Genomic DNA, 26011 nt, shown 5'->3' on the forward strand with positions numbered 1-26011 from the left:
GGGACACTTTGTCCCTGACACTCTAAAACAAAATCGTGACATCTCTCGTTGTCATCATATTCCTCGATCTCATAACTCTTGTCAGACGATGATAAGATAGATTCCGGGTCGCTTTCCGAGCACTGCATGCGTATAGCGGCCATTGTGAAACGATGACAAGTTCCCCCCGTGACGTCACAAATCACCCTAGCATGCTAATTAGGTTCTCTAGCTGAAGCCTCGGTCTTTATAGTCGGCCAAGAAATTGGACGTGGACGTTTCTTTATCCAGAACATTATTATTGATCGTTTATTTAATTTATGTACATTTTTCACTTGTTTTTTTTTTTCATAATGTTGTTTATAAATAAATTTTGCACACAAAAAAAGTAAATTGTCCCAATTCAGTTACACTTTAAGGACAACACCAATACGTTCGAAATACCAAAAATCTGCTAAGTGATTTTGATGAAAGAACGACCAAAATAAAGTTTTATTCAGTCAGTTAGGAAATTCATTCCAGAAGAAATAATTTATAAATATAACTCTTATTAGATACATTTGCAGCAGTAATTACTGTGCAATGTGTTAACGATAGTAATTTACCAAATTTATCCAACTTCAAATCATCATTATTACGTAAAACCATGGAGCTAAAAAAGACGTTGTTTTCCCCCAATTTCAGTGTGTCATGTGTGGCATCTCACTATTAGTAACGTTATCTTGCACAACGTAGTGCGTGCTGAAACTGTTCGTACTTATGATATAAAATAAATGCCGCGATTTACTAATACGAGGGAGCGATGCGAACGCATTCCAGTGTACCGAGCTGTGAAGCATTGAACTGAAAAGAAAAGAAAAAACTGCGCATGTGCCGGGTTCTCCAAACAAGGTGTATCATGCCCCCACCTATTTACGGGTAATTATTTACCAAATATTGTATTTCGGCATGTTGGTATCGTATGCTGTATTATATTAACGTTGTGTTATATAACCAAGGCACCTTTTCCTTCTGGACGTCAATTTAAAACACCCGGACACATTTAAAGATCGTCAATTCATCTGAATTAGAATTCGCTAAAACCGATGTTATAAAACAACATGGACGCGAAAAGCAACACAAGAAGTGGTGGTTGTATGAGCAGAATGAGAAAAATGTTTATTTTATTCCTTGGAGTTATTCTTGGAGTAATTTTAACAGAACTGGTGAGTAGAATAATGGTTTATTTGACAGATATTTTTGTTGAACAAATCGCTGATATACCGGAAGTAATGACGGGGGGGGGGGGGGCAAGGGTTATTTTCGTTCAACGTAATTGCAATATTTTTTTTTTTCGTACAACGTAAATAGAAAAAATTAATTCCGTAATTCTGTAATCACAGGCTAGACGTACAACGTAATCAATCAAATATTTTTTTCGTATGAATCATTAGATCCGGTTACATTGAATAACTGTAAAATTAGTTCCCTACTCTATGCAGATGATCTAGTGTTAATATCTGAAACAAAAAACGGTCTACAAAATGCACTAAATAGTTTAGAAGTTTATTGTCATAAATGGAAACTTCAGGTAAATCTGACAAAAACAAAAGTTGTTATTTTCAGACGAGGAACACTGAAAAAGACAGAAAAATTCTATTATAATGAACAAAATATTACCTGTATAGATATGTACAACTACCTGGGTATAAATTTAAAGTAAAATGGCTGCTACACTGAAGCCAAACAAAATTTAGCAGATAAAGCAGCCAGAGCAATGTATGCATTGAAACAGTTCCTACCACCAGAAACAAATTGTAGAACTTTCATCCATCTTTTTAAAAGGTGTATTCAACCAATATTATTGTACGGGTCTGAAATCTGGGGCCATGAAATTCAAGATTACAACAAATGGGACAAAACAATAACAGAAAAAACACAATTGAATTTTTACAAACAACTACTAGGACTGAACAAATTTGTGGCAAACATTGCATGCAGAGCCGAAGTAGGAGAATTCCCACTCTTAGTAGATATTCAGATCAATTTAATAAAATACTGGACTCGTATCAGTAAATTACCAGACAATAATATCACTAAACAAGCATACCTTGAACAAAAGAAATCCAATTTACAATGGTACTCTTCAATACAAAAAATGATGAACAACATGAACTTTTCACGAGAACAACAGAATGATTGGTTAACAAAACATATACAGCAAATTGGCAAAGTTGTCAAACAAAAATACATAAATTTCTGGAGAAAAAATATAACTGAAAAAACAAAGCTGAGAACTTATGAAAAATTCAAAGACTCTTATAATTTTGAAAAATACTTAGATGTGCTAAATTTGAAACAAAGAATTTCAATGACAAAATTTCGAACTAGTAATCACAATTTAGCAATAGAAAAAGGGAGACATATGCAACCAAAAATACCTACTGAAAATAGAATTTGCAAACAATGTTCACAGAATGAAATAGAAGACGAACTGCACTTTGTTATGAAATGTCCACAATATAAAGTAATACGCCAACAAATCATACAAGACATTATATTTCCACAAGAAACCCAGGATGATCTCCAGAAATTTAATTTCTTGATGACTTCAAAAGATGATGTAATAATAAAAAAGATTGGCAACTATATTCATAATGCATTTCAATCAAGAAATAAAAATGCCATTTGATATGTAACACTTGCTTTATCTTTTTTTTTAACAACTAACTTTCTTTTTGTAGTAGTAGTTATCACAACTAATCTTTATTGCTATTAACTGATAGAAACATTGTATTTCTAAGGATGCAATAAAGTTATTATTATTATTATTATTACACTGTAAAAATGTGTATTTTTTCTCGTACGTACAAAAATTCAAATCCAAATAAAAAAATCGTAAAGAATAATCCAGGGAAATTACATTTTAGAAACTGTAAAACGACTAGATGACACAATTCACTACAAAATTGAATGTCAAGACGTAAAAGGCCCTCTAACCGAATGAAGAGCATTACGAGGGTAATGTGCGCATGCGTCTCTTCACACGGCGCAGCAATGGTGGAGAATTTGAGTCGGAGAGCTCTTCGGACCATTCAATGTTCCATTTGTTAACACTGTAAACTGTAAAAACGTCTTTTTTTTTCTTCGTAAATTGTGAAAAGCCCTTTTTGTTTCCCGTAAAACCGTACCTGCTACCCCCCTTGCCTCCCCTCAATGACCAAACTCGGAACTTTTACTGAGAAAAGACAAATTATTCAAAGTAAGTTATGACATGCAAAATTATTTGCAAAACATTTCAAATTTCAGCCTCAGGAAAATGCTTTCAAAATTCCGTTTGAGTGAGAAATAGAACTAGATAGAAGAACAAAGCCCAAAATAGCTCGTAACAATAGAATCAGTCAATTTAAAACTATCATGCATGCTATCTGAAAACATTTTGGCACAATTTTACTGAAAAGATTATTTTTTCATTGTTCATGAATATTAATTTATGCAAATGAGATGATTATTTCCACCAATCATGTCATGCAACTCCCCCTGGTAACATTGTAACATTAAGAGCTGAAAAACATGACCTGGTATTTTGTACTTGTTATATATAACAAAGAAAAAACTGTTATATTTACACAATGGATGTGAAATCCACATTTCAAAAGATTATGGAGAATAACATAGCAAAATATTTGAAGAGCACAATTTTCAAAACCACAGAAAGTAATTAATTTCCTTTTTCTATTATTTTATTGACATTTTGAATTTTTGTATTTGTATGTCTTTGTTTTTATGTTCTTTACCATACAAAAAACCTCTGAAGCGCCTGGTTTGGAATCACTATTTCATAGAGGCTGTCGGCATGGTGAATTGCACGTATTATCTAGCGTGCGTATACAGCAACCATTCTGTATTTTTTATATTTTTATTGTGATTATTTTCAGTAATTTTAAAAATCGCAAGTTGGGTGTTGCTTAAATTTGTCGAAAAATTAGCTCGTTTTAGTCAGTTGTACCTCTTACAAAACTGGACTAGACATAATAACGGTCGTCATACCTTCATTATTTTCAACTGCATTTGAAAAAGTGATTTGCTCAAGGAATGTACTTTTGATTAGACAAAGTCCATCAAACCGTTGTAATCAAGTTTTCCGTTCGTGTCTTCCTGACGTACTCTTCCACCATCTGAATTTGATACATAATGCACCAGTAATGTAAAAAAAAACTTTACTTTGAGCCTTCCCGCCAACGACAAGTTCATTAATACCAGGGGTATGGTAACTCAACACTCAGCAGTTGTTTTGTAAATTGTGTTATGTCAGGTGGACTCAGATGGTTATAACAATTTAAAATAACACTTTGAATGCATATACAACATATAACCTGTTAATGTATGATAACCAACGCGTTTCGTTTTGAAAACAGCATTTTACCCGCATCTAGCAAGGTAATGGAATGATCCCAATTGTGGGCTTGCCAATACAACATGGCATCAAGTCTAGATTGGAAAAGACCCAAGTGTTTTGCAAAGTTCCAAGATATATTGCTAACTGACTGTCTGATTAATTCTCAGAAAGGCTGTAAACCAAATTTCATCTAGAATAGATAGATAGATAGGCTATCTTACAAAACAAGAAAACACAGATGAATGGGTCTGTTTCTCAAAATTTTGACTGATTGCATGCCACAAAGAATGACAAAATCTGTGACATGTGTAATCAAAACCAGGTGAAAGATGAAACCCAATTTCTTATCAAATGCAATAAATACCAGGATCTCAGAAAAGATCTATTCATAGTTACAATGTGGGTTTCTTCATACAAATTCCAGGATTCATGATGGTTCACAAGTGCCAGGAAAACTTCAATTTCTTGGACAACACATTAAATTCATAGTACATGATTTTCAATTCACAGAACAAAAATTTAAACTTTACTCCTGCGAATGGTTCTTTGTCCATGATAACGAATGTTATATATTTAGCTGTCATAAAATGTTGTTTTCACCACTAGACTTTCTTGCCCAAATTTTTCTGACTTTTTTTTCTTCAATATTTCTGCAAATGAACCCTAATTTTGGAACTAACAGACCAAATTTGAGTCAATATTTTACTCTCAAAAATTTGTTATTTTTTCCCAATCTTCTGAAGGAAAGTGCAGACTATAAACAAGATTATTTTGTGAATTTGTGGGAACTGGTGGTGAAAAGCAGTGTGAGCACATATGGAGCATGCTGGGGCATGATGCTTTTCATAGTAAATAAATAATAATAATAATAAAAAAATAAAATAATAATAAAAAAGATTGGCAACTATATTCATAATGCATTTCAATCAAGAAATAAAAATGCCATTTGATATGTAACACTTGCTTTATCTTTTTTAACAACTAACTTTCTTTTTGTAGTAGTAGTTATCACAACTAATCTTTATTGCTATTAACTGATAGAAACATTGTATTTCTAAGGATGCAATAAAGTTATTATTATTATTAGTAGTAGTAACCACCTCCTAAAAATGTGCCTACTGAAACTTCAAAAGTGCTTGGATGGTGCATTATTACTTGGTGCACGACTATAACCTTGCTTGTGACTACCTTCACATCCACGTCCAAGTACGTGGGCTCATTAGGGATTCCAACTACATGTAGCACCATGACCTTCAGATCAAAATTGTGTGCTTATTGTCCCTACTGGTGTTCCTGCATGGTTTTGGTATGCATTCCATGTAGCAGCCAATAGGTATTACTAGTATTACTAGTAGTTCTACAGGGAGCTGTAATAATTTGTCTTTTTCTTTCTACACTCAAACTTTTATCTTTGAGTCTCTTGTCTATATGTAAAAGCATGTTGCCAACACTTTATTTGGTGTTTACGTTATAGATTTGCAACTCTCGACTATATGCAACTTTTGATCAATTTCAATTTTTTCTAAAAAAATGCATAAAATTCCTCAGAAGGAATTAAAATACTATGGAATACTTCATTTTTTCACTTGGAATCAAATTTCGCTATTTTCGCTGAAGGAATGATTCAGTGAAAATAAAATCCAGCGAATATACCTTTTTTCCTATATTTTACATTCAACTCATCAAAAATGAGTGAAAATAAATTTCATACAAAACACCCAAAATATCTTTTCAGCGAAAATTAATTCCAGCTGAAATAAAGTATTTTACAGTAGATACCTATGGTAATAAAGAAAAACATACATTCAGTAACAAAAGTCAAATTACACAAACAATAATTACAAAAATAAATCAAAGAAAGCTTAGAAAGAACTCCCATGTGCTGAGAGTATTGAAATTACTTAGCTGAAAACTAATTATGCAAATTAGAAAATTAATATGAACAGATTTGAGTGTAAAACTAATGAGGTATGCGCAATGTAACAAAAACTCTATGTACCAAGTTTAATTGAAATGTGATTAGAACCAAAAAATTATGAATTATTATGCTAATCAGGGAATTAATATGAACAGATTTTTACCCCAAACTAATTAGGTTTGTACATTGTCCTAGAACATTTTTGTACTAAGTTTCATTAAAATAGAATAATTAGTACTTTAGATATCAGTGTGAAAGCTTAAAATTGTTTAATTATGCAAATTGGGTAATTAATATGTACAGATTTTAACCCACAATTATCCAGATCTGTCTATTGTCCTACAGCATCCATGTACATTCATTGATATGTGATGATTAGTACCTGAGATATCAGTGTGAAAGTTGGAAATTGGTTAATTATGCAAATTAGGTGATTAATATGCACAAATATTTACCGAAAACTAATTGGGTCTCTGCATAATTCTAGATTCATTGAAATGTGATGATTAGTACTTTAGATATCACTAGAAAAGCTGAAAATTAATTATGCAAATTAGGTAATTAATATGCACAATTATTTACCCTGAAACTAATCAGGTCTCTGCATAGTCCTAAAGGATCTATGTACCAAGTTTCATTGAAATGCGATGATTACTTGAGATACCCGTGGAAAAGCTGAAAATTAACTAATTATGCAAATTAGGTGATTAATATGCACAAATATTTATTCGAAACAATCAATCTCTGCATAGTCCTTGAGTATGTAAGTACCAAGTTTCATTGAAATGTAATGCTCACTACTTATATCAAAAGCTGAAAATTAATTAGGTAATTATATGTACTGATATTACCATAAAAACTATCAGGTCTGTGCATTGTCATATGACATCTATGTACCAAGTTTCATTGAAATGTGATGATTAGTACTTGAGATATCAGTGGAAAAACCGAAAATTGACTAATCATTATGCAAATTAGGTAATTAGTATCCACGGATTATTACCAAAAACTAATCAAAACCTAGCATTAGTTCAGAGCATCTATGTACCAAGTTTCATCAAAATCCAATGAGTGGTTGTTTAGATATCAGTGGAACAGTCATGGAACCACTAAAAAATAGCTAATTATCATGCAAATTAGGTAATTAATATGCATGGATTTTTACCAAAAACTAATCAAATCTGCGCATATGTTCAGAGCATCTGTACCAAGTTTCATCAAAAACCGATGAATGGTTCTTGAGATAGCAGTGGAAAAGTCGGACACACATACACACATACACACATACAGACACACCAATCTGATTAAAATCTGATGTAGTGTACGGGCTTTAATTATTTTGGCTATAAACTTATTTTAATTTTATTTTTTATTACTTTTGTTACTAATTTTATTTTATTTTATTTTATTTTATTTTATTTTATTTTATTTTATTTTATTTTATTTTATTTTATTTTATTTTATTTTATTTTATTTTATTATTTTACTTTGATTTTGATTTTGTGATTTTTTTAATTCGGCCCTACCTACATCTGAGCCGATGCCTATGTAACGAGATTTCAACGAGACCCACTATCGACGATTTTAGTCAACGAATCACATACCTCCTTCTATAGCGCACATGATGACGTCACCGGGCGGACACACTCAAATAAAATGGCGGATTATACCGACGTTAGCGACCGAGAATAACACGGCTTTTCGGTAAGTTTATCATTGTCAAATGCAACGAAAGTCATTTTTATGTTAATATTGTGGCTCGAATGGTTCGACTTTAGATCGTTATTTTGCATAGTTATTCTGGGAGTGACGATTTTGTTTCCGCCGTTTCGACCGAACACCAGTGTCTTTTTCCTGTCGCCTGCCCTGGAGACGGGTGATGTTTTGTTGAAGATCGGGCCAACATCGTCTACGGTATTGAAACCGTAGCTGTAAATATTCATCAAATTGTATCATCATTTTGTACATTATACAATAACTCTTTATTAAAGTGATTGAGCTGATTTGAACTGGAATAAAATATTTTTTATTGGAACACATCGCAATTGATCAGGAAATATTTTTTTGCTACAATTTTCTGCCAGTGCGTCGATGCCGTGGGCCGGTGACCGTTATACAATTTAAAATCAGTTTGCATTGTTTACTATAGCTGTTTGCAGTGTTCTAATCATTACGATTTACTTATTTTTTTGCTTCCATTCTAGATAATTATGCTCAGTGATGTAAAATTGAAGCGATGACTGAATGAACGAACCTTGGTTGGCGAAGATGTATCTGGAAGTGTACACATTTGTTGGAAGTGAAAAAAATATTCAATGTAATGACAAAAATTGTAAAATGGTGTGGAATTTCTTTTGCAAATAAAAATATACTAGCAATTTTCTATTAATGGTTTATTCAAGTGAGCAAAATATAATGTACAGAAAGATTGCCCGTAGAGTATCGCTACACTGAAAAGTAAGCAACCGACAGCCTGTATAAAAGGGGGGCTGTGATTGGCTGTTACTTATGCGAGATTTGAACGGGACTTACATAGGCGTCGGATCAGATGTAGGTAGGGCAGAATTTAAAAAAAATCACAAAATCAAAATCAAAGTAAAATAATAAAAGTAATAAAAAATAAAATTAAAATAAGTTTATAGCCACAATAATTAAAGCCCATACACTACATCAGATTTTAATCAGATTGACAGACACACTAACTGCAAAGACTCCCATTTTGTGCTTCGCACATGGGAGTCAAAAAAATACAGAACTCACAATGAAGACCCTTGATACAGTCCCCTATTTAGGTATCTAAGTAAGCTAGTACCGGTATCTTAGAAATAATCTCTTCCTACCTAGCCCATACTGTATACAAGTGGTGGCATATCTTCAATTTGTAATTTTTAATTGTACTATATTATAATTGTCTTTTTTGTAATTATTGTTCATATTATTGTTGTTAGTTTTATTAATGAGTGCATGTTTGCTTTGTTATGTAACCATTTTAATTTTTTTGAGGAGTTTTAGGCGTTCTTTAATAAATTGTAAATTGATATCTATAGAACCACATAATGGATTTTGATGAAACTTGGTACAAAGATGCTCTGGGACAATGTGCAGACCTGATTAGGTTTGGGTAAAATGCCATGCATATTAATTACCTAATTTGCATAATGTTAGACAGTTTTGGGGTTTTCCACTAATATTCCAATTACCAATTATTACATTTCAATATAACTTGGTATATAGATGCTCTAGAACTGTACACAGACCTGATTAGTTTGGGTTTAAAATCTTTGTATATTTATTACTTAATTTACATGATTATGCAATTTTTGGTTTTTTATCTCTAATGTATTAATCATCCGATTTCAACAAAATTTGGCACATATCGGTATAGGGCCATGCACAGACCGGATCAGTTTTGGGTTTTGAGCGAAGTTTACCCCATGCAGGGACATATGTTAAGTGAACAGACACCTAAGCATGGTATTCAATGCGACTCCGTTGATAGTATCAGCATTGAGACGTATGTACAGGCTATTTCAAGTGTGATCGAGCAACATCGTCATCAGTGAATCAGATATTTCCGTGCATTTGTTGGTCAAACCAGCTACTCAAGTTATATTGTCAGGGGTTCTCCCTTTTCTTTCAAACAATGTGTTACATATACAGAAATATTGCGGTACTTGCGTATTGTGAACATGATTTGTCTATAAGAAAATGCAGTGCAGACATTTGTAAACTATTCTTTCGATTCCAGGAAAGTAGGGGAACTTGCGACCCAATATTGTCCTGATTTGAGTTTACTGGTTTGGTCAATCAATAACATAATAGCGCATTTTAGTCTTGCCAAAAAAGAACAGACACTGGACACGAAAATTTGAATTCAGCAATTAAGCAAATCTGGAACAATCTAACTTAAATTTATTTGACATGATTATGAGCGGATAATTGAGATTAAGGACCATTATAGATCTATTCATAAAAGTTCTCGATATACATTCTATTTATATTTGTCTATTTTAAGTGGCATTCGTTTTATTCAGACATATTACATGATTTGTTTTAATATTGATTTTGTTCGTATTGCTATTGTAGTTATTCGCCGAGAATTATTTTCTATTTCACATTTTACTGCTGGTACGTCTGCATACAGGTTTCTTTATATTTGTTTTATTTCAATTTGGTATAATTATTGTACAATTATTAATGCTTTCCCCGATTTTAGTTCACTGACTATATTGTGTTTGTGTGTGTGTGTTTTTCACTGATATTAAAAGAACCACTTATTGGCTTTCTATGAAACTTAGGTGCTCTGGCTAATGTTCAGATTAGATTAGTGCATTTACTTACCGAATTTGCATGATAATTAGCCAATTTTTAGCTGTTCCATGCAAATCACATTATGGGGACTTGTCGCCCTTCGGGGTCGTTATTTTAAGAATGGGGGTATAGATTTGCATTCATTGATATTGTATAGGAGACACACCTGCCTTTTCTTCTTGCCCCCTTGTGTGGGTATCTTCACAAGAAAGGAACAATCTTATGCAAGATGGTCTGGTACATCTACAGTATGGCATGTCAGGCAAGACTTGGCAGCGTTATTACGTTCAAGTCATAAAAGTATATCACCTTCCTTATATTTTAAATGTTTGATCAATTAATCACACTTATTTTAATGTATAGGTCTGAAATTTGGGGGAGGCATATCAATTATTATTAGCTATTATAATGGTTTAGGGCAAGTATGTAATCAATTTTATTATTTTGTGCTTAGTGTAATTAAAGTAACACTTGATATTAGAGGAGAATCAGGTCAATTTTCTATTAAAGTGCGGTAGTCGTCGCGCATGTGCCACATTTGTGTTGATAAACATTGATTTTCCCACAATCCAATGCGCTCTTCAAATGGGAATCACAGGTATGAGGTTTGACCTGGGCGTGACTTGCACTGATTACCGCCGGTGACTCCTTCGATACCTTCCAATAACATAAAAATTACTTAATTAAAGCTTGGAAACGTCTCAGTTCGTACTCGTTGATCTGCGGAACAGTCAAAGTCGCCATATGACCCCCCCCCCCATATATCTCGCACATGCGCAACGCGACGACTACCTCACTTTAATCTTTTAAAGCAACAGTAATGCAAATTAATACTGGTACAGATTAACTAGTAACCAACAAGATAACAGTATATTAAAATGTGCAGAATCAATGGACAATAAATCTAAATGAATCTGAAATATTAAAAAAAAACTGTGCCAGAATTCAGTGTAAAGCAACTGTGTAATGCACATGCACAAACAATCTTATAAACTGCTCTGTGATTGGTTGGCAAAATCCACTGGATAGAGGTCTTGTTTAACAAGATTTATATACACATTGTGTCAGATGTAGGCAGGGCGTCCAAATGATAAAACAATAAAGAACAAACAAATATTGTTAATTCAAACAAAATAAATAATAATTTAAAAACATTCTAGAAGAGAGCCTTCATTCCAGTCTATTTTTATACACTAGATACCAATTGATAACCCTTCTGACCCCCGTACAGATCTTTCATGTGTCACTTGTTAACAGGTTACCCAGTGCCAGGGAAATTTGAGAAAAAGATAGTTAATAGGGGAATTGTTAGGTAAAAAGTTGGTAAGGTAATTTTCTCAAACATAAAATGAAACTGGGTGCGTGTATTTTTAAAATAAATTTTATACATTTTATACATTTTATAGAGTTTCGCTTGCATTGCAATGGTCCAATACGATCATGTGACACTACTTCCTTGGATTACGTTCGTGTACCTTTTTCAACAGGCAATTTCATTGCCATGGATCACTAGTGCCACTTCACTCAGGGCACCCTGAGGCAGCAATGTGAACACACTCATGACTACCTTACATAACTTGATTTAACATGTTATTCAGGTCTTTGTATATTATCAATATCACAATCGAGCAACAGAATCATTCTCACGTTACACAAATGACATTTTTAGTAACATAAGCTTAGATTGAGGGCAAGTATCAAATGGGATAAATGCTTCCTGTAAAAACCAGTTGACAAGACAAGAATGTAAGAGTCCCCATTATTTAATTATAAAATACTCATGTTAAAATAATACATGGAACATCTGCAAACAATTGAATTAATATGTACTCCATGTGGGTACAACTCATCATGAAGTGATTTCCCTTAATCTAGTATTGCACTGATAACTGAAAATTTTCATTGACCTGGGTCCAAAATCTCAGAGTACACAAGTGCAACCAAACTATGTCTCATACATGCTCAAGAAACTGCATTCATAAATCTGAGTAAACCTTGATGTACCTTTAATAACAACTTGACTTCTTTGTTAATTCATGTCTTTGTATATTACCAGGACCTGGGTTTGTTCATAATCACCACTATATTAAATTCCCATCAAAATGTAGCCCTGACACCCCTCTAAATTTCTACTGAGATTGGTAATGGTACAACCCATCTGTCACTGATTCAGATCAAGGTCATGACTAAAAACCCTAGCATTACCGTACAATCTAAGCTAATTATTTATTTTGAGCATGCTCAGTTGTTCTCTCAGTGCCGTAGGGAGAGGTAGTTTTAGATGAAAATAATGAAAAAGACCCACTTAGGTTTTCAGATCCGAAAAAAAAAATTACATGCATAATCGACATAGACTTGTTCATCAACCTGCCAAGTTTCATCGATATCTGCTGCAGAATTTCTGAGAAAATGTTAGAGACGTCACAGACGGAGAATTGAAATAAGAATTAATAGTCGCCTTTCAGGCTGCATCTGAAACGGGGACTAAAGATAAGTACATGTATAATGAAAGACAGGTTTGAAAGAACACATGTGGGTACATGAGGCATGGCCTTGTGTGTTAATTTATGTAAGAAAGACCTCATATTATTTGTTTTTTGCTTAAGGGGCTGCTGAAAATGAGGATGTTGAAATGAGCAAACTGCCTAGCCATACTTCATGGCACGTCTTCTTCTTTTGGCTGCAAGTCATAATGTTCAGCATAACTTTCAAACATGCCTGAAGCTCATAGATGATTTTTGATTGGTTCTAAGTTATTCTAATAATGAGCTTATTCAAATTGTTTGAATTTGATGTCACATATTTATTTTAGGCAAATTTGCAATTATTCACGACCACTGTATGGCTCATTTCAGTTATACTTTGGTTTTAAATGCAATGCAATGTAGAATATCTCTCTCTCTGTATTGAAGTGTGTGCATTTCAAAATAAGATGTTTTTCATCATTTATCTCATTTACATTACACCCTGTACATATTTTTTTCCCCAGTTGTATTTTTGGTGTTGTTTTTCTGCCTAATTCAATTCCTAAATTGTAATCGCTTAAACGATATTTAGACAGACATTGCCTCTGAGTAAAATTATTAATTACTATCAAGTAACTTTCCATTTCAAATTCTTTTTTAAAAATATTACCGCAAAATCTGTATTAGAAGTCGCATCCCTAATAGAAGTCGCACCGATTTTTTTTGAATAATTGAGAACCAAAAATTTATCATTTCTCATATGTGTAGATGCTCTAATAGAAGCCGCATCCTCTCCTTTGCATTGTACCATTTTAATAGAAGCCGCAGCTTCTAATACAGATTTTACAGTATATGTTCTTAATTTATTACCTTGTCAAGTTTTGCCTTTGGTATTTTTAATTTGTTCTTTCCATGTCTGTTTATATGTATCTGTCAGCTGTGATTGTAATTCCTTTGTTAGTTGTTTTCTATTTTTACCATTGTAGGTTTCTTCATAATTTCCAAGTTCACATTCATCAAGAATATTTTTACATATTTAATCCAGTTTGTTTATTTTTTTCTGATTCTTTTAATGAATCTTGTAAGATGTGACTTTCTGATTTCATTCTGTGCCAGTATTTAGTTGTGGCAATATCTGCTTTAATTTTGATAGGAAACCTGCCAAATTCACCCCTTACATCTGTTGACTGTATCATTTTATTTAGGCCAGACTTTTATTATCCCTTGTTTCGCGAACCCGCCAAATGAACAGGAGCCGAAAATAATTTATGCGTAATTTCTCGCGCCCGCCGACTTGTAAGCGCAAAAAATTGCTAGAAAAATATTATTTTCATTTTTTTACCGCCCGCTGCATACCAAATCCAAGTTGCATTTTCGTGGGAGTATCATGATCAAAGTACTGAAGTCTCGCACAGATGAGAAACAAGGTTATACATGGAATAAAATTTTATTTCATTTCTTCTCTCCGATAAATGATCTTACTTACAATTCTTTGAGAATCACACAAATCTGATGGAAAAAAAGAATTATTTTTTTTTTTTTTTTCGCCCTCCTCAAAAAAATTGCTTTATAAAAACTTGAGAAACAAGGAATAAAACAATTCTGGCCTTACGGCATTAATAAAACGATAAAAAGAGCTACAGACTTGTTCCAAGACATTGTTGTTATTTAATAATTCACAGGCCCATATTTCTGAATTCGCGATATAAGTTGGTCAAACACCTAAATTTTGTAATTTCAAGTATAAGCCATCCCTTCAAACATGGTCAAATGCTTTCCTTAGGTCAAGGAAACAACTATAAAGATGGTTGTCTTTTTATTCATACAATGTGTTGTCTACTGCTGTTTTTAAAAGGAAGATGGCATTGGTGGTTGTTCACCTTTCTTTACTAAATCCAAATTGAAAGGGTGTTGAATGGGTCACTTTTTTTCTTAAGATATATGCAATGGCATTAGCGTGACTGGCGGCAGGGACCAGAACAGTGATTTCCATATTTGAGTGTACAGTGTTTTATGCAATGTACAGGAAAATACACACACACAGTTTGTGTAATACATATAGTTGATGATATCATTATATTATTTAGTATAGTGTTTTTTATTGTAAATAATGCGTTCATGGCTTATTTTGTAAAAATTTGGTTGTTGAGCTTAAATTTTCCATAATAGGGGTGACAATTATCCCCAGGTATAGCTGACTTCTTTCACTGAATTTGTATTTTGAATATTTATTTTGAAGCTTTTATTTTTTAATAAACGATTACCTTTATTGAAGATCATAATCTTTGTTTTTTTTGTATTTACAGTGAGGTTCCATTCAGTGCAGTAATTTTTGAATTTATTAAGGCAATTTTGTAGGCCTCCTGCAGTGTTGGATACTCAACCATGTTGTCCACATATTGAATACAGCTTAAAAGATTACCATTTATTAATACTGGGTTAAATGTATTATCCTCATATATGCCGGGGAGGTCATTTAGGAAGACATTGAATATTGTCGGGAACAGGTTGCATCCTTGCTTTACCCCACAAGTGGATTCAAAGCTCTCAGTAACACCTGATGGCAGCTTAACTTTATATTCAGTGTTTGTGTACATAGATTTGATTAGATTGTAAATATGTTAACACCTAAATTTTGTAATTTCAAGTATAAGCCATCCCTTCAAACATGGTTAAATGCTTTCCTTAGGTCAAGGAAACAACTATAAAGATGGTTGTCTTTTTTTTTTCATACAATGTGTTGTCTACTGCTGTTTTTAAAAGGAAGATGGCATTGGTGGTTGTTTACCTTTCTTTACTACCGTATTTATCTGGGTATAAGCCCAGGGTCTTGAACATGGAAAATTGCCAAAAAGAAGGAGTGGGCGTTTGCCAGGAGATCCCCGGCAAAAAAAAAGGAAAATTCGCGAAAATTGACAACAGGCAGATCGAACTGCGGCAAGGAATGGAACGGCAAATGAAAACATGCAACGGAAATAAATGAACAATATGCAACACTAGAAGTAAAACAAAAATAATGTATTGCTTATAATGTGACAAATAAACCAGAAATAATAAAAATCGACACTGAGAAATCATTTGAATTAGGATTTTCCCGCCGACAAACACGCCCAATACGCATGAACTCAAAATGAATTTAAATGTCAGGGGTTAAACTGCGTAAAATTATTTCCGGTCTCGACAAATTACGAATCAACCGTCATGCAAGATCAATAATAATTTACAAATTTACACAGTAAAAATCATAAAAATTCATAGCTGTTTGAGAAAAACTTCTCAGATCTTTATTTGTACGTTCTTTGTCATCTTCGTCAAACTCAAAACCCTCAAATGTCCAAGTCGGCGTCACTGTAGCCGTCGAACAAAATCCCTACAACTTATTCCTGAAGTTCATCGATATCGTCCCACGCAATTTGGACTTGGCACTTTTAATCCACGGATTTCGCAGTCTGTCAGCTTGACACTTTTCATTCATGTCTAATCATAATAAAGAGACAAGAAAAATGGGGTCGCTCTGCTGCGATGGCACACGATGCTTTTGTTTACAGTCAGTCTAGCAATCATCTTTTATGCATCTGCTTTACTGATTGGCTAAGAATGACATCACTACTAGTATTTCATCATAAAGGTCAAATCGTGACATTGCTTTCTTAACAGACTCGACGCTTATATGGATATCGCGGTGGACTTGAAATAGGAAGTTTTTTTATTTTATCCAACGACAGAAGAATAGTTTTCATGACAGAAATGCAATAGCGGTGATGAAAGATGGTAAAAAAGTTGGCAGTCTTCGGCGTGACATTGCAAAATTGCTGGCCCCAGTTATGGATTCGCAAGCTGCTACACAATATTTATAAAGCCAAAATAACGTGATTTCAACACGTCTCCCAGGTACGGGTTGCTACAATATTGCAACATTGTTTTCATTGTGGACGACGCTAAAGCGAGTGCGACACTTGCTTAGCGTCTCTCCTAATTCGATTTGCTTGAATCGTTTCACAGTCACTTGGGGGCTGAAAATCAATAAATACTAATTTTTTTTAAAAAAATCATCCGCTATACGTATATAAATAAACATGTTTATTTATATACGTATAGCGGATGATTTTTTTTTTAAAAATTTGTATTTATTGATTTTCAATAAATCAATAAATACTAATTTTTTTTAAAAAAATCATCCGCTATACGTATATAAATAAACATGTTTATTTATATACGTATAGCGGATGATTTTTTTTTAAAAAATTTGTATTTATTGATTTTCAGCCCCCCAAGTGACTGTGAATCGTTTCTAAGGATGCACAAACCAAACGGCCAGCCCTTTTTAGGGCCACGACATATTTCAAAAAGAGAACTACCGTTTCTGCTTTAATATTTATTTTTTTAGACTTGCTGACTGTTATGATTCTGAAAAAAATCAGCGGTGAACGCGCTGCCCTGAAGCATGCCTGAAGGCAGAAAGTTGTCACAGCTATTTTGCGTTCACTCCTTGTTTTACGCAATTAACAATTTTTATAAGTATCACGACAGACTTCAAGAAAGCAGGGAGCTGTAATTACAGCTCCCTGAAGAAAGTCAACTATTAATACAACCACAGTCAACGAATAGAAAATATTTTTTTTTGTTTTGTGTAGAAAAAGACCCCCTGGGCGTGTGCGTCATTCAAGATGGCGGCCCCCATGTAGTAAATATTGTATTTATTTTATTACCACGTGCTGACGTAATTAAAGTACTGTAGAATACTTTATTTTCACTTGGAATTTATTTTCTCTATTTTCGCTGAATGGATGATTCTGTGAAAATAAAATCCTGTGATTATACTTTTTTTCTTATATTTCACATTCATCTCATCAAAAAATCAGTGAAAATAAATTCCAAGCAAAACTCCCAAAAAGCCCTTTCAGTGAAAATTAATTCCAGCGGAAATAAAGTATTCCACAGTATTGGCTAACAACAACTATGTGATTTGAGGTCTATGAACCCTGATAGACCAATTTGTGGAATGTGACCATAAAGAAGGATATAACAGTATTACTGAACAGATCAAATGCAAGTCATACATTTTAATTAGTCCCCGTTCGGACGCAGTCCGAAAACGGGGACTTATGTTTTGCCCTGTGTGCGTCCGTGCGTCCGTGATCACCTGTATCTTGAACATGCATGGACCGATTAAGTTCAAACTTCACTCATACATCACACCTTATATGGGACATATGCACATGCATTTTTTTCATGATCCGATTAACGATAGCCGAATAGCGGCCATTTTAAGGCCGAAAATGCATCAAAATCGCACATTTTCACCATTCCGGACCCGGATCTCAGTTATGCATGGACGGATTTTGTTCAAATTTGGTACATACATTAAACATAATAGGACCTTGATGCACGTCATTTTTTTTTTGGATCGGGTTCGAAATGGCCGACTGGCGGCCATTTTGTTTTAAAGAATTCAGTTCTGGATCCGTATCCGAGACATGTCTGGATTGATCAAGTTCAAACTTCACACACACAAGGTACATCATGTCACAAATATGTATGTGCATTTGTTTCATGATCTCATTAACGATAGCCGAATAGCGGCCATTTTAAGGCCGAAAATGCATCAAAATCGCACATTTTCACCATTCCGGACCCGGATCTCAGTTATGCATGGACGGATTTTGTTCAAATTTGGTACATACATTAAACATAATAGGACCTTGATGCACGTCATTTTTTGTTTGGGATCGGGTTCGAAATGGCCGACTGGCGGCCATTTTGTTTTAAAGAATTCAGTTCTGGATCCGTATCTGAGACATGCTTGGATTGATCGAGTTCAAACTTCACACACACAAGGTACATCATGTCACAAATATGTATGTGCATTTGTTTCATGATCTCATTAACGATAGCCAAATGGCGGTCGCTTTAAGGTCGAAAATGCATTGAAATCGCACATTTTCACCATTCCGGACCCGGATCTCAGTTATGCATGGACGGATTTCATTCAAATTTGGTACATACATTAAACATAATAGGACCTTGATGCACGTCATTTTTTTTTCGGATCAAGTTCGAAATAGCCGACTGGCGGCCATTTTGTTTTAAAGAATTCAGTTCTGGATCCGTATCCGAGACATGTCTGGATTGATCAAGTTCAAACTTCACACACACAAGGTACATCATGTCACAAATATGTATGTGCATTTGTTTCATGATCTCATTAACGATAGCCAAATGGGGGCCGCTTTAAGGCCGAAAATGCATTGAAATCGCACATTTTCACCATTCCGGACCCGTATCTCAGTTATGCATGGATGGATTTTGTTCAAATTTGGTACATACATTAAACATAATAGGACCTTGATGCACGTCTTTTTTTTTTCGGATCAAGTTCGAAATGGCCGACTGGCGGCCATTTTGTTAAAGAATTCAGTTCTGGATCCGTATCCAAGACATGTCTGGATTGATCAAGTTCAAACTTCACACACACATGGTACATCATGTCACAAATAGATATGTGCATTTGTTTCATGATCTGCTTAACAATAGCGGAATGATGGCCATTTTAAGGCCGAAAATGCATCAAAATCACATATTTTCACAATTCCAGAACCGGATCTCAGTCATGCATGGATGGATTTTGTTCAGATTTAGCACAATGTGTTGTACATATGCAGGTGCATTTCGGTCATGATCTGCTTTGAATGTATATGTCACTCAAATATGAACGGAACGGGGACATGTCATTGACAATGACTTGTAACTATGTTGTTTTAATTTAATTGCAGCAAATGACGAAAACATTCAAGAAAACAATTCTTCAGAGTTTTAATGCATCAAAGGAAAATTACTTCAACAAAAATAATTTTTCAAAGACTTTCCTTCATCAAATCAATTTGGACCCTCAAACATGGAACCGAACAACTCAGAACCAATCGTTTTTATGTACAACAGCAGAAATAAATTTGTCATCAGCCAAGACATCAAGGTAAGAGCAATTTAATTTATACCATGATATCTATATCATGGTGTATATTTTGATGAAATTATGTTTGTAACATGATAGATCTCAAATCAATTATTTTCACATGCGATGTGATTTACAGGGCTACATAATGGGGCAACATGATGAGCATGTATTAGGTAATGCGCAGTCTGTTTGCACTGGTATGATTTAACGGGGGTAATCATATTTCCGAAACTGGTTTTTCACAGTCTCATTCGCCACAGTGAGTTCAGTTTGGCTCATCTAATTCATCGAGTTGGGACATTCTGAAATACCAACAAAACTTCTTCAGATGTTACAAAATTCACGATTGTACATGTATTTAATAAAGTTTTGGGGTTAGGTAATATATGCCAATGATGTCACTGTCATTGTCAAAAGATACTATATGATACCTGTGTCTCTGTTTTATGGTGTGTTCTCCGACATGTGTTTCCAGATTTTATCTTTACAACACTACTGGAAAAGATGGAGTGACGCAAGGTGACTATGTACATATTGTCATTGAAACACGTAACGCACGTGACAAAAGAAGAAATGTGGGCGGTGACTTCTTCTTCGGAGTAATGAAAAACACTAAATTGAAGAAAAGTACAAGTGGCAGAGTAATTGATTATAACAATGGTACATACAGTGTATATTTTTATGCAAGTTGGCATGGGAGTGCTGAAATACTGATTACATTGTGGTATACCAAGGAAGCCATACAATGGATTGATACAATGTATAAACCACGAGAAAGGCATGTAGAATGGGATGGAATTTTCACACATGCTAATAAAACAGAACATAGTCGTTGTTATGTTGTCAGGAATGAAATCTATTTGAATAAGTGTGAGTACCGGAACAAGAATGCATTGGGAGACACTGTGTTTGCGTGTGACAAACCACCAACTCTACCATGCGAGTCATTGGAACAAGCACGTGCAAATGGCGAAAGTGTGGAAAACAGTATAAAAACTCGTTTACGACCTGACCAGGAAATATTATTCAAAAGGTATGTAGGGAGGGGTGAACAGTGATATTTTCTACCATTTTTTGTCCTTTGATTTGTTAATATTTTGCCATGGGTGTGATTCTGATTTGACAAGTTGTTTATTTGTACTTTCATATTTTGCCAGCCCGTATCTGACGTCAGCCGTTGGAAGTCCACTCACCATCATGATTAAAGGTAAATTGCATTTCTACTACTAATGTCAACCACACGTGGTTAAACTCAATATCTGAAACCATAACTCTGCATTAATTCTTATCTAAACACCATTCCAAGAACAATTTAAAGTCGTCACCTGTGCATGTGTCAGATGGCCATAGCGTGTCATTGTTTACAAACAAGCGTCTACCCATGAGCCTTTGCATTTTAGCGAGTGTTGTTATCATTGCTTGGGACTCAATTCCCATGCATGCGCAGGTGACGACCCTCTCGCTTTAAGCGAAACACATAAAGTGTGTGTAAATAATGCTGTTTTTGCCTAAAACAAAATGTGATATTATATAGATATTCTGCTCTCACTTTCTCACGAATTTCATTTTGAGGGTTTTATCTGCTAGAAAAACCTGGCATCCTATCTAAGCCAGTGTGTGTGTATATATACTGGTATATACATGCAGATTAGTAGAAGTTTAATAAAAAGATTCCCGAATTTAAGTCACAAATGTACCCTGGGTGTATATTGAGGGGGGCAAGGGTTATTTTAGTTCAAGGTAATTGCAATACTTTTTGTTCGTACAACGTAAATTGAAAAAATGAATTCCGTAATTCTGTAATCACATGCTAGACGTACAACGTAATCAATCAAATATTTTTTTCATACACTGTAAAAATGTGTCATTTTTTCGGTACGTACAAGAATTTTCTAGGTTTTTTTTTTTTAATTTACCGTAAAATGTAAAATAACCTTTATTTCTCTGTAAACTGTAAACATTCAATTTTCACTGTAAACTGTAAAAACGTTTTTTTCCTTGTAAATTGTAAAAAGCCCTTTTTATTTCAAGTAAAACTGTACCAGCTACCCCCTTGCCCCCCTCTATATTCTATGTGGTTGTTTAACCCTAGGTAGGATTTGACCATCTCTGGATCTACCTGGATTATTAACAAATAAATGCATTTCATTTCAAATAAACGTTATTGCCTTCCCCTTCTCTTCAATCAACAGATAACAGCAAACAACTGAAGAAAGATTTAGATGATCGTTTGTCTTGTACATCAGGTTTTCCTACATTGATGTCAACAGGATTTTGGGAGACTGAAAGTAGATGGATATCACTAGCATGTAAGACAAGTCACTGGACAGAAACCACTGCAGGTGAATGCCTGAGGGGTAAAACTGTATATCTATTGGGAGATTCAACAATGAGACAGTGGCATGAAAGCATGACAGACCTCATGGATGTGAACAATATTTCTCGTTCAAATCTACGCCATTTCTGGAGAGGCACTGAATATAATATTTCACTAGTATTTAATTTTCATCCCATTATGATTGGAAGTAAGTATAATTCGTTTTGGAAACAAAAATTTTCAGCTGATGTCATAGATGAAATAGAAGATTGTAATGCGGCAATAGTTTTGAGTCTAACGTATCACTTTTGTACATGGACTAAAGAGTCATACATTGAAAGACTGAATCATGTGAGAAGAGCTATTATACGTCTACAAGCTCGATGTCCAGACACTGTCGTAATGATAAAAAGTTCACACCCAAGAGATCACAATAATTGGAAGGGACACATCCATAGCAGTGACTGGACTTTATTTGATATGAACAGAATATTGAGTGAAATATTCTCAGATATTGGTGTAAAATATATAGACATATGGGACATGTCTCTTTCACATTTCCACAAAAATAACGTTCACATGCCATTGGAAACTGTTATTCGTCAGCAAATTGATTTGATGTTATCGTTTGTGTGTCCAGCCCATATTTCATCCAAATAGTTGTTTTTATGTAATTAATACTGTAAAATATATAGGCATATGGGACATGTCTCTTTCACATTTCCACAAAAATACAGTTCACATGCTATTGGGTAGTGTTATTCGTTAGCAAATTGATTTGATGTTATCGTTTGTGTGTCCAGCCCATATTTCATCCAAATAGTTGTTTTTATGTAATTAATACTGTAAAATATATAGGCATATGGGACATGTCTCTTTCACATTTCCACAAAAATACAGTTCACATGCTATTGGGTAGTGTTATTCGTTAGCAAATTGATTTGATGTTATCGTTTGTGTGTCCAGCCCATATTTCATCCAAATAGTTGTTTTGATGTAATTAATACTGTAAAATATATAGGCATATGGGACACGTCTCTTTCACATTTCCACAAAAATACAGTTCACATGCTATTGGGTAGTGTTATTCGTTAGCAAATTGATTTGATGTTATCGTTTGTGTGTCCAGCCCATATTTCATCCAAATAGTTTTTTTGATGTAATTAATACTGTAAAATATATAGGCATATGGGACACGTCTCTTTCACATTTCCACAAAAATACAGTTCACATGCTATTGGGTAGTGTTATTCGTTAGCAAATTGATTTGATGTTATCGTTTGTGTGTCCAGCCCATATTTCATCCAAATAGTTTTTTTGATGTAATTAATACTGTAAAATATATAGGCATATGGGACATGTCTCTTTCACATTTCCACAAAAATACAGTTCACATGCTATTGGGTAGTGTTATTCGTTAGCAAATTGATTTGATGTTATCGTTTGTGTGTCCATTCCATATTTTATCCCAATAGTTTCTTTGACGTAATTAATAGTGTTAAATATATAGATATTTGCATATGACGCCCTAATGGAGCTGAAGCAACAATGCTATCATAACTCTTGGTTTCAAAAACTCAACAATATCAAAACAACCTACAACATTGACATCGATAACATTGTCAAAAGTAATTAAATTATAACTGACAAATGATTGGAAAAATCAATTAACAAAAGCAAATAGTAAGGATGGTGAAAGGAATAAATTGAGAACTTACTGTTTGTTTTAAGAAAATTTTGAGTTTGAAAATTATCTGAAAAATATAAATAATTTCAACCTTAGAAAAATTTAGACTCAGTGATCACAATCTAGAGATTGAACCATGGAGAAGGAACAAACCAAAAATTGTGTTAGATGACAGAACATGTGAAAGATGTAAATAAATTATTGGTTCATGTACATGCTCTTGTGTTTGTGTCATAAATTCTCTTGATGATGAGAAGCATTTTATCCTTCAATGTCCTTCCTTTAAAAGTGAAAGGAAAAGACTTTTTGAAGATTGTGATCTCAAGTCTAATTTACCAGATGATATTTTTCTTGAGGTAATATAAATTGCAAAAGCCCTTTCACTCTACCTTAAAGATACTATCTATAAATCCCCTGATTAAAAGTTGCGAAAATAGTAAAGTTTTTGATATTTCTTTAGTCCTTTACCTTACTAAATCCTCTGATGATTTAGTTGTGTAATAAAGTTATTATTAACAAAAACAGTTTTTATCAGATATCTAAAGACTAATACATGTACAATAAACTATGGAATCAAGACAATAACAGAGAGAACTCAAAACTACGGACATACAGACAAATAAACAATGAAATTAAAGAAGCACCATATTTAACTAAACTAAATAAACTCCATGATGTTGAAACTCTGGTAAGATTACGGCTTAGTTGCCATAAATTACAGATCGAAGAAGGAAGACATACTCGCCCAAAAACACCACTAAGCAAGAGACTATGCAAAACATGCAATGTATTAGAAGATGAAATCCACTTTATTACATCTTGTAAAGTTTACTATTCTGAAAGAAAAACTCTTCATGATGAATTTAACAAAATTTACATGAGATGGAAAACACAGAAAAATTGAAGACAATCATCAACGTATGATATATTCATTTACTGAAAGCACTAATCCAATACATTGATAATGCAAACTTGAAAAGAAGCATTTAGTAACTTTCTTTGTTTCGATACGTTTATTAGAATTAATGTGTGTTCGTGTTTATTTATTTAACTTTATTACTCAGAGCCGAAACAGATTGTAATTTCCTAATGGTAATAATAAAGGGTTATTATATTATAGATACATGGGATATGTCTCATTCACATTTCCACAAAAATACTGTTCACATGGCATTGGAAAGCGATTTGATTTGATGTTATTGTTTGTGTTTCCAACCTGTATTTTATTCACACCTCCTTTAACCAATCAGTTTGCATTAATTATGACCATTTATAGGGCTTCTTTTTGGGCCAATCACTGTCATTCCGTTAGCAAATCAGTGCTGTTTTGCATAGCATGGCTTCTTTTGTTTAGACCATTCATTAATTGTGTCAGGATCCTTTATTCTATTTTTTTTTTTCATATTTTACGTCAAACCTTGCAAACAGAAGTGTGCATGGAATCATAGGATAAAACAGCTAGTGTACAATGCTGTGTGATAACTGTCATAAAGGTGATTGACAGGTCATACTTGTTTACAACTCTATAAGGACAATTGGAATCTACCAGGTGTGCTTGTGATTAACATATTAAAAAAGCATGTTTACAACTCAAACTTTGCCTATGTGAGTGCCTGCCTGTCATCGTGACAGCTGCTAACAAAACCACATTCTGACTGGCTCCATTGGAAGTACAGGCGATGTACCTGAAACTGGGCCATTTATGCTTTATAAATGAGTACATTGTGGTCCACCATTTCAACTAAGTACTCTGTGTTGCTGCGTCGTGTGTGCGTGCGTGCGTGTGTGCGTGCATGCATGCGTGCGTCTGTCTGTCCGTCCAGCCATCCGTTCGTCCGGAGTAATATTTCAGAATCCTTTTGACCAATTTTGTTCATTCTTTGCATGTGCTTAGTACCTTATGTGGGACATATGCACATGCAGTGGTTTAGCAATTCGATTCAAAATGACCGACTGGCAGCCATCTTGTTTTTTGAAAATGTTATATTTTGGATATGCTTT

General features: G+C 34.0%; 1 protein-coding gene and 1 long non-coding RNA gene across 2 annotated transcripts; both read left to right on the forward strand.

The window, feature by feature from the left end:
- The first annotated feature begins 861 nt into the window (after positions 1-861).
- Positions 862-25129, forward strand: LOC102805073 (NXPE family member 4-like). Its single transcript, XM_078005641.2, has 5 exons — positions 862-1184; positions 19825-20024; positions 20482-21039; positions 21164-21213; positions 22199-25129. Exons 1-5 carry the CDS (start codon positions 1080-1082, stop codon positions 22981-22983), a joined length of 1698 nt encoding a protein of 565 aa, XP_077861767.1. The 5' UTR covers positions 862-1079; the 3' UTR covers positions 22984-25129.
- On the forward strand, positions 7801-8605 carry LOC144355921 (uncharacterized). Its single transcript, XR_013421340.1, has 2 exons — positions 7801-7979; positions 8480-8605. It is a non-coding gene; the product is annotated as an uncharacterized LOC144355921 (long non-coding RNA).
- Positions 25130-26011: the final 882 nt, after the last annotated feature.

This window comes from Saccoglossus kowalevskii, chromosome 14 (genome assembly GCF_978046115.1).
Source record: "Saccoglossus kowalevskii chromosome 14, keSacKowa6.1, whole genome shotgun sequence".
Taxonomy (NCBI): domain Eukaryota; kingdom Metazoa; phylum Hemichordata; class Enteropneusta; family Harrimaniidae; genus Saccoglossus; species Saccoglossus kowalevskii.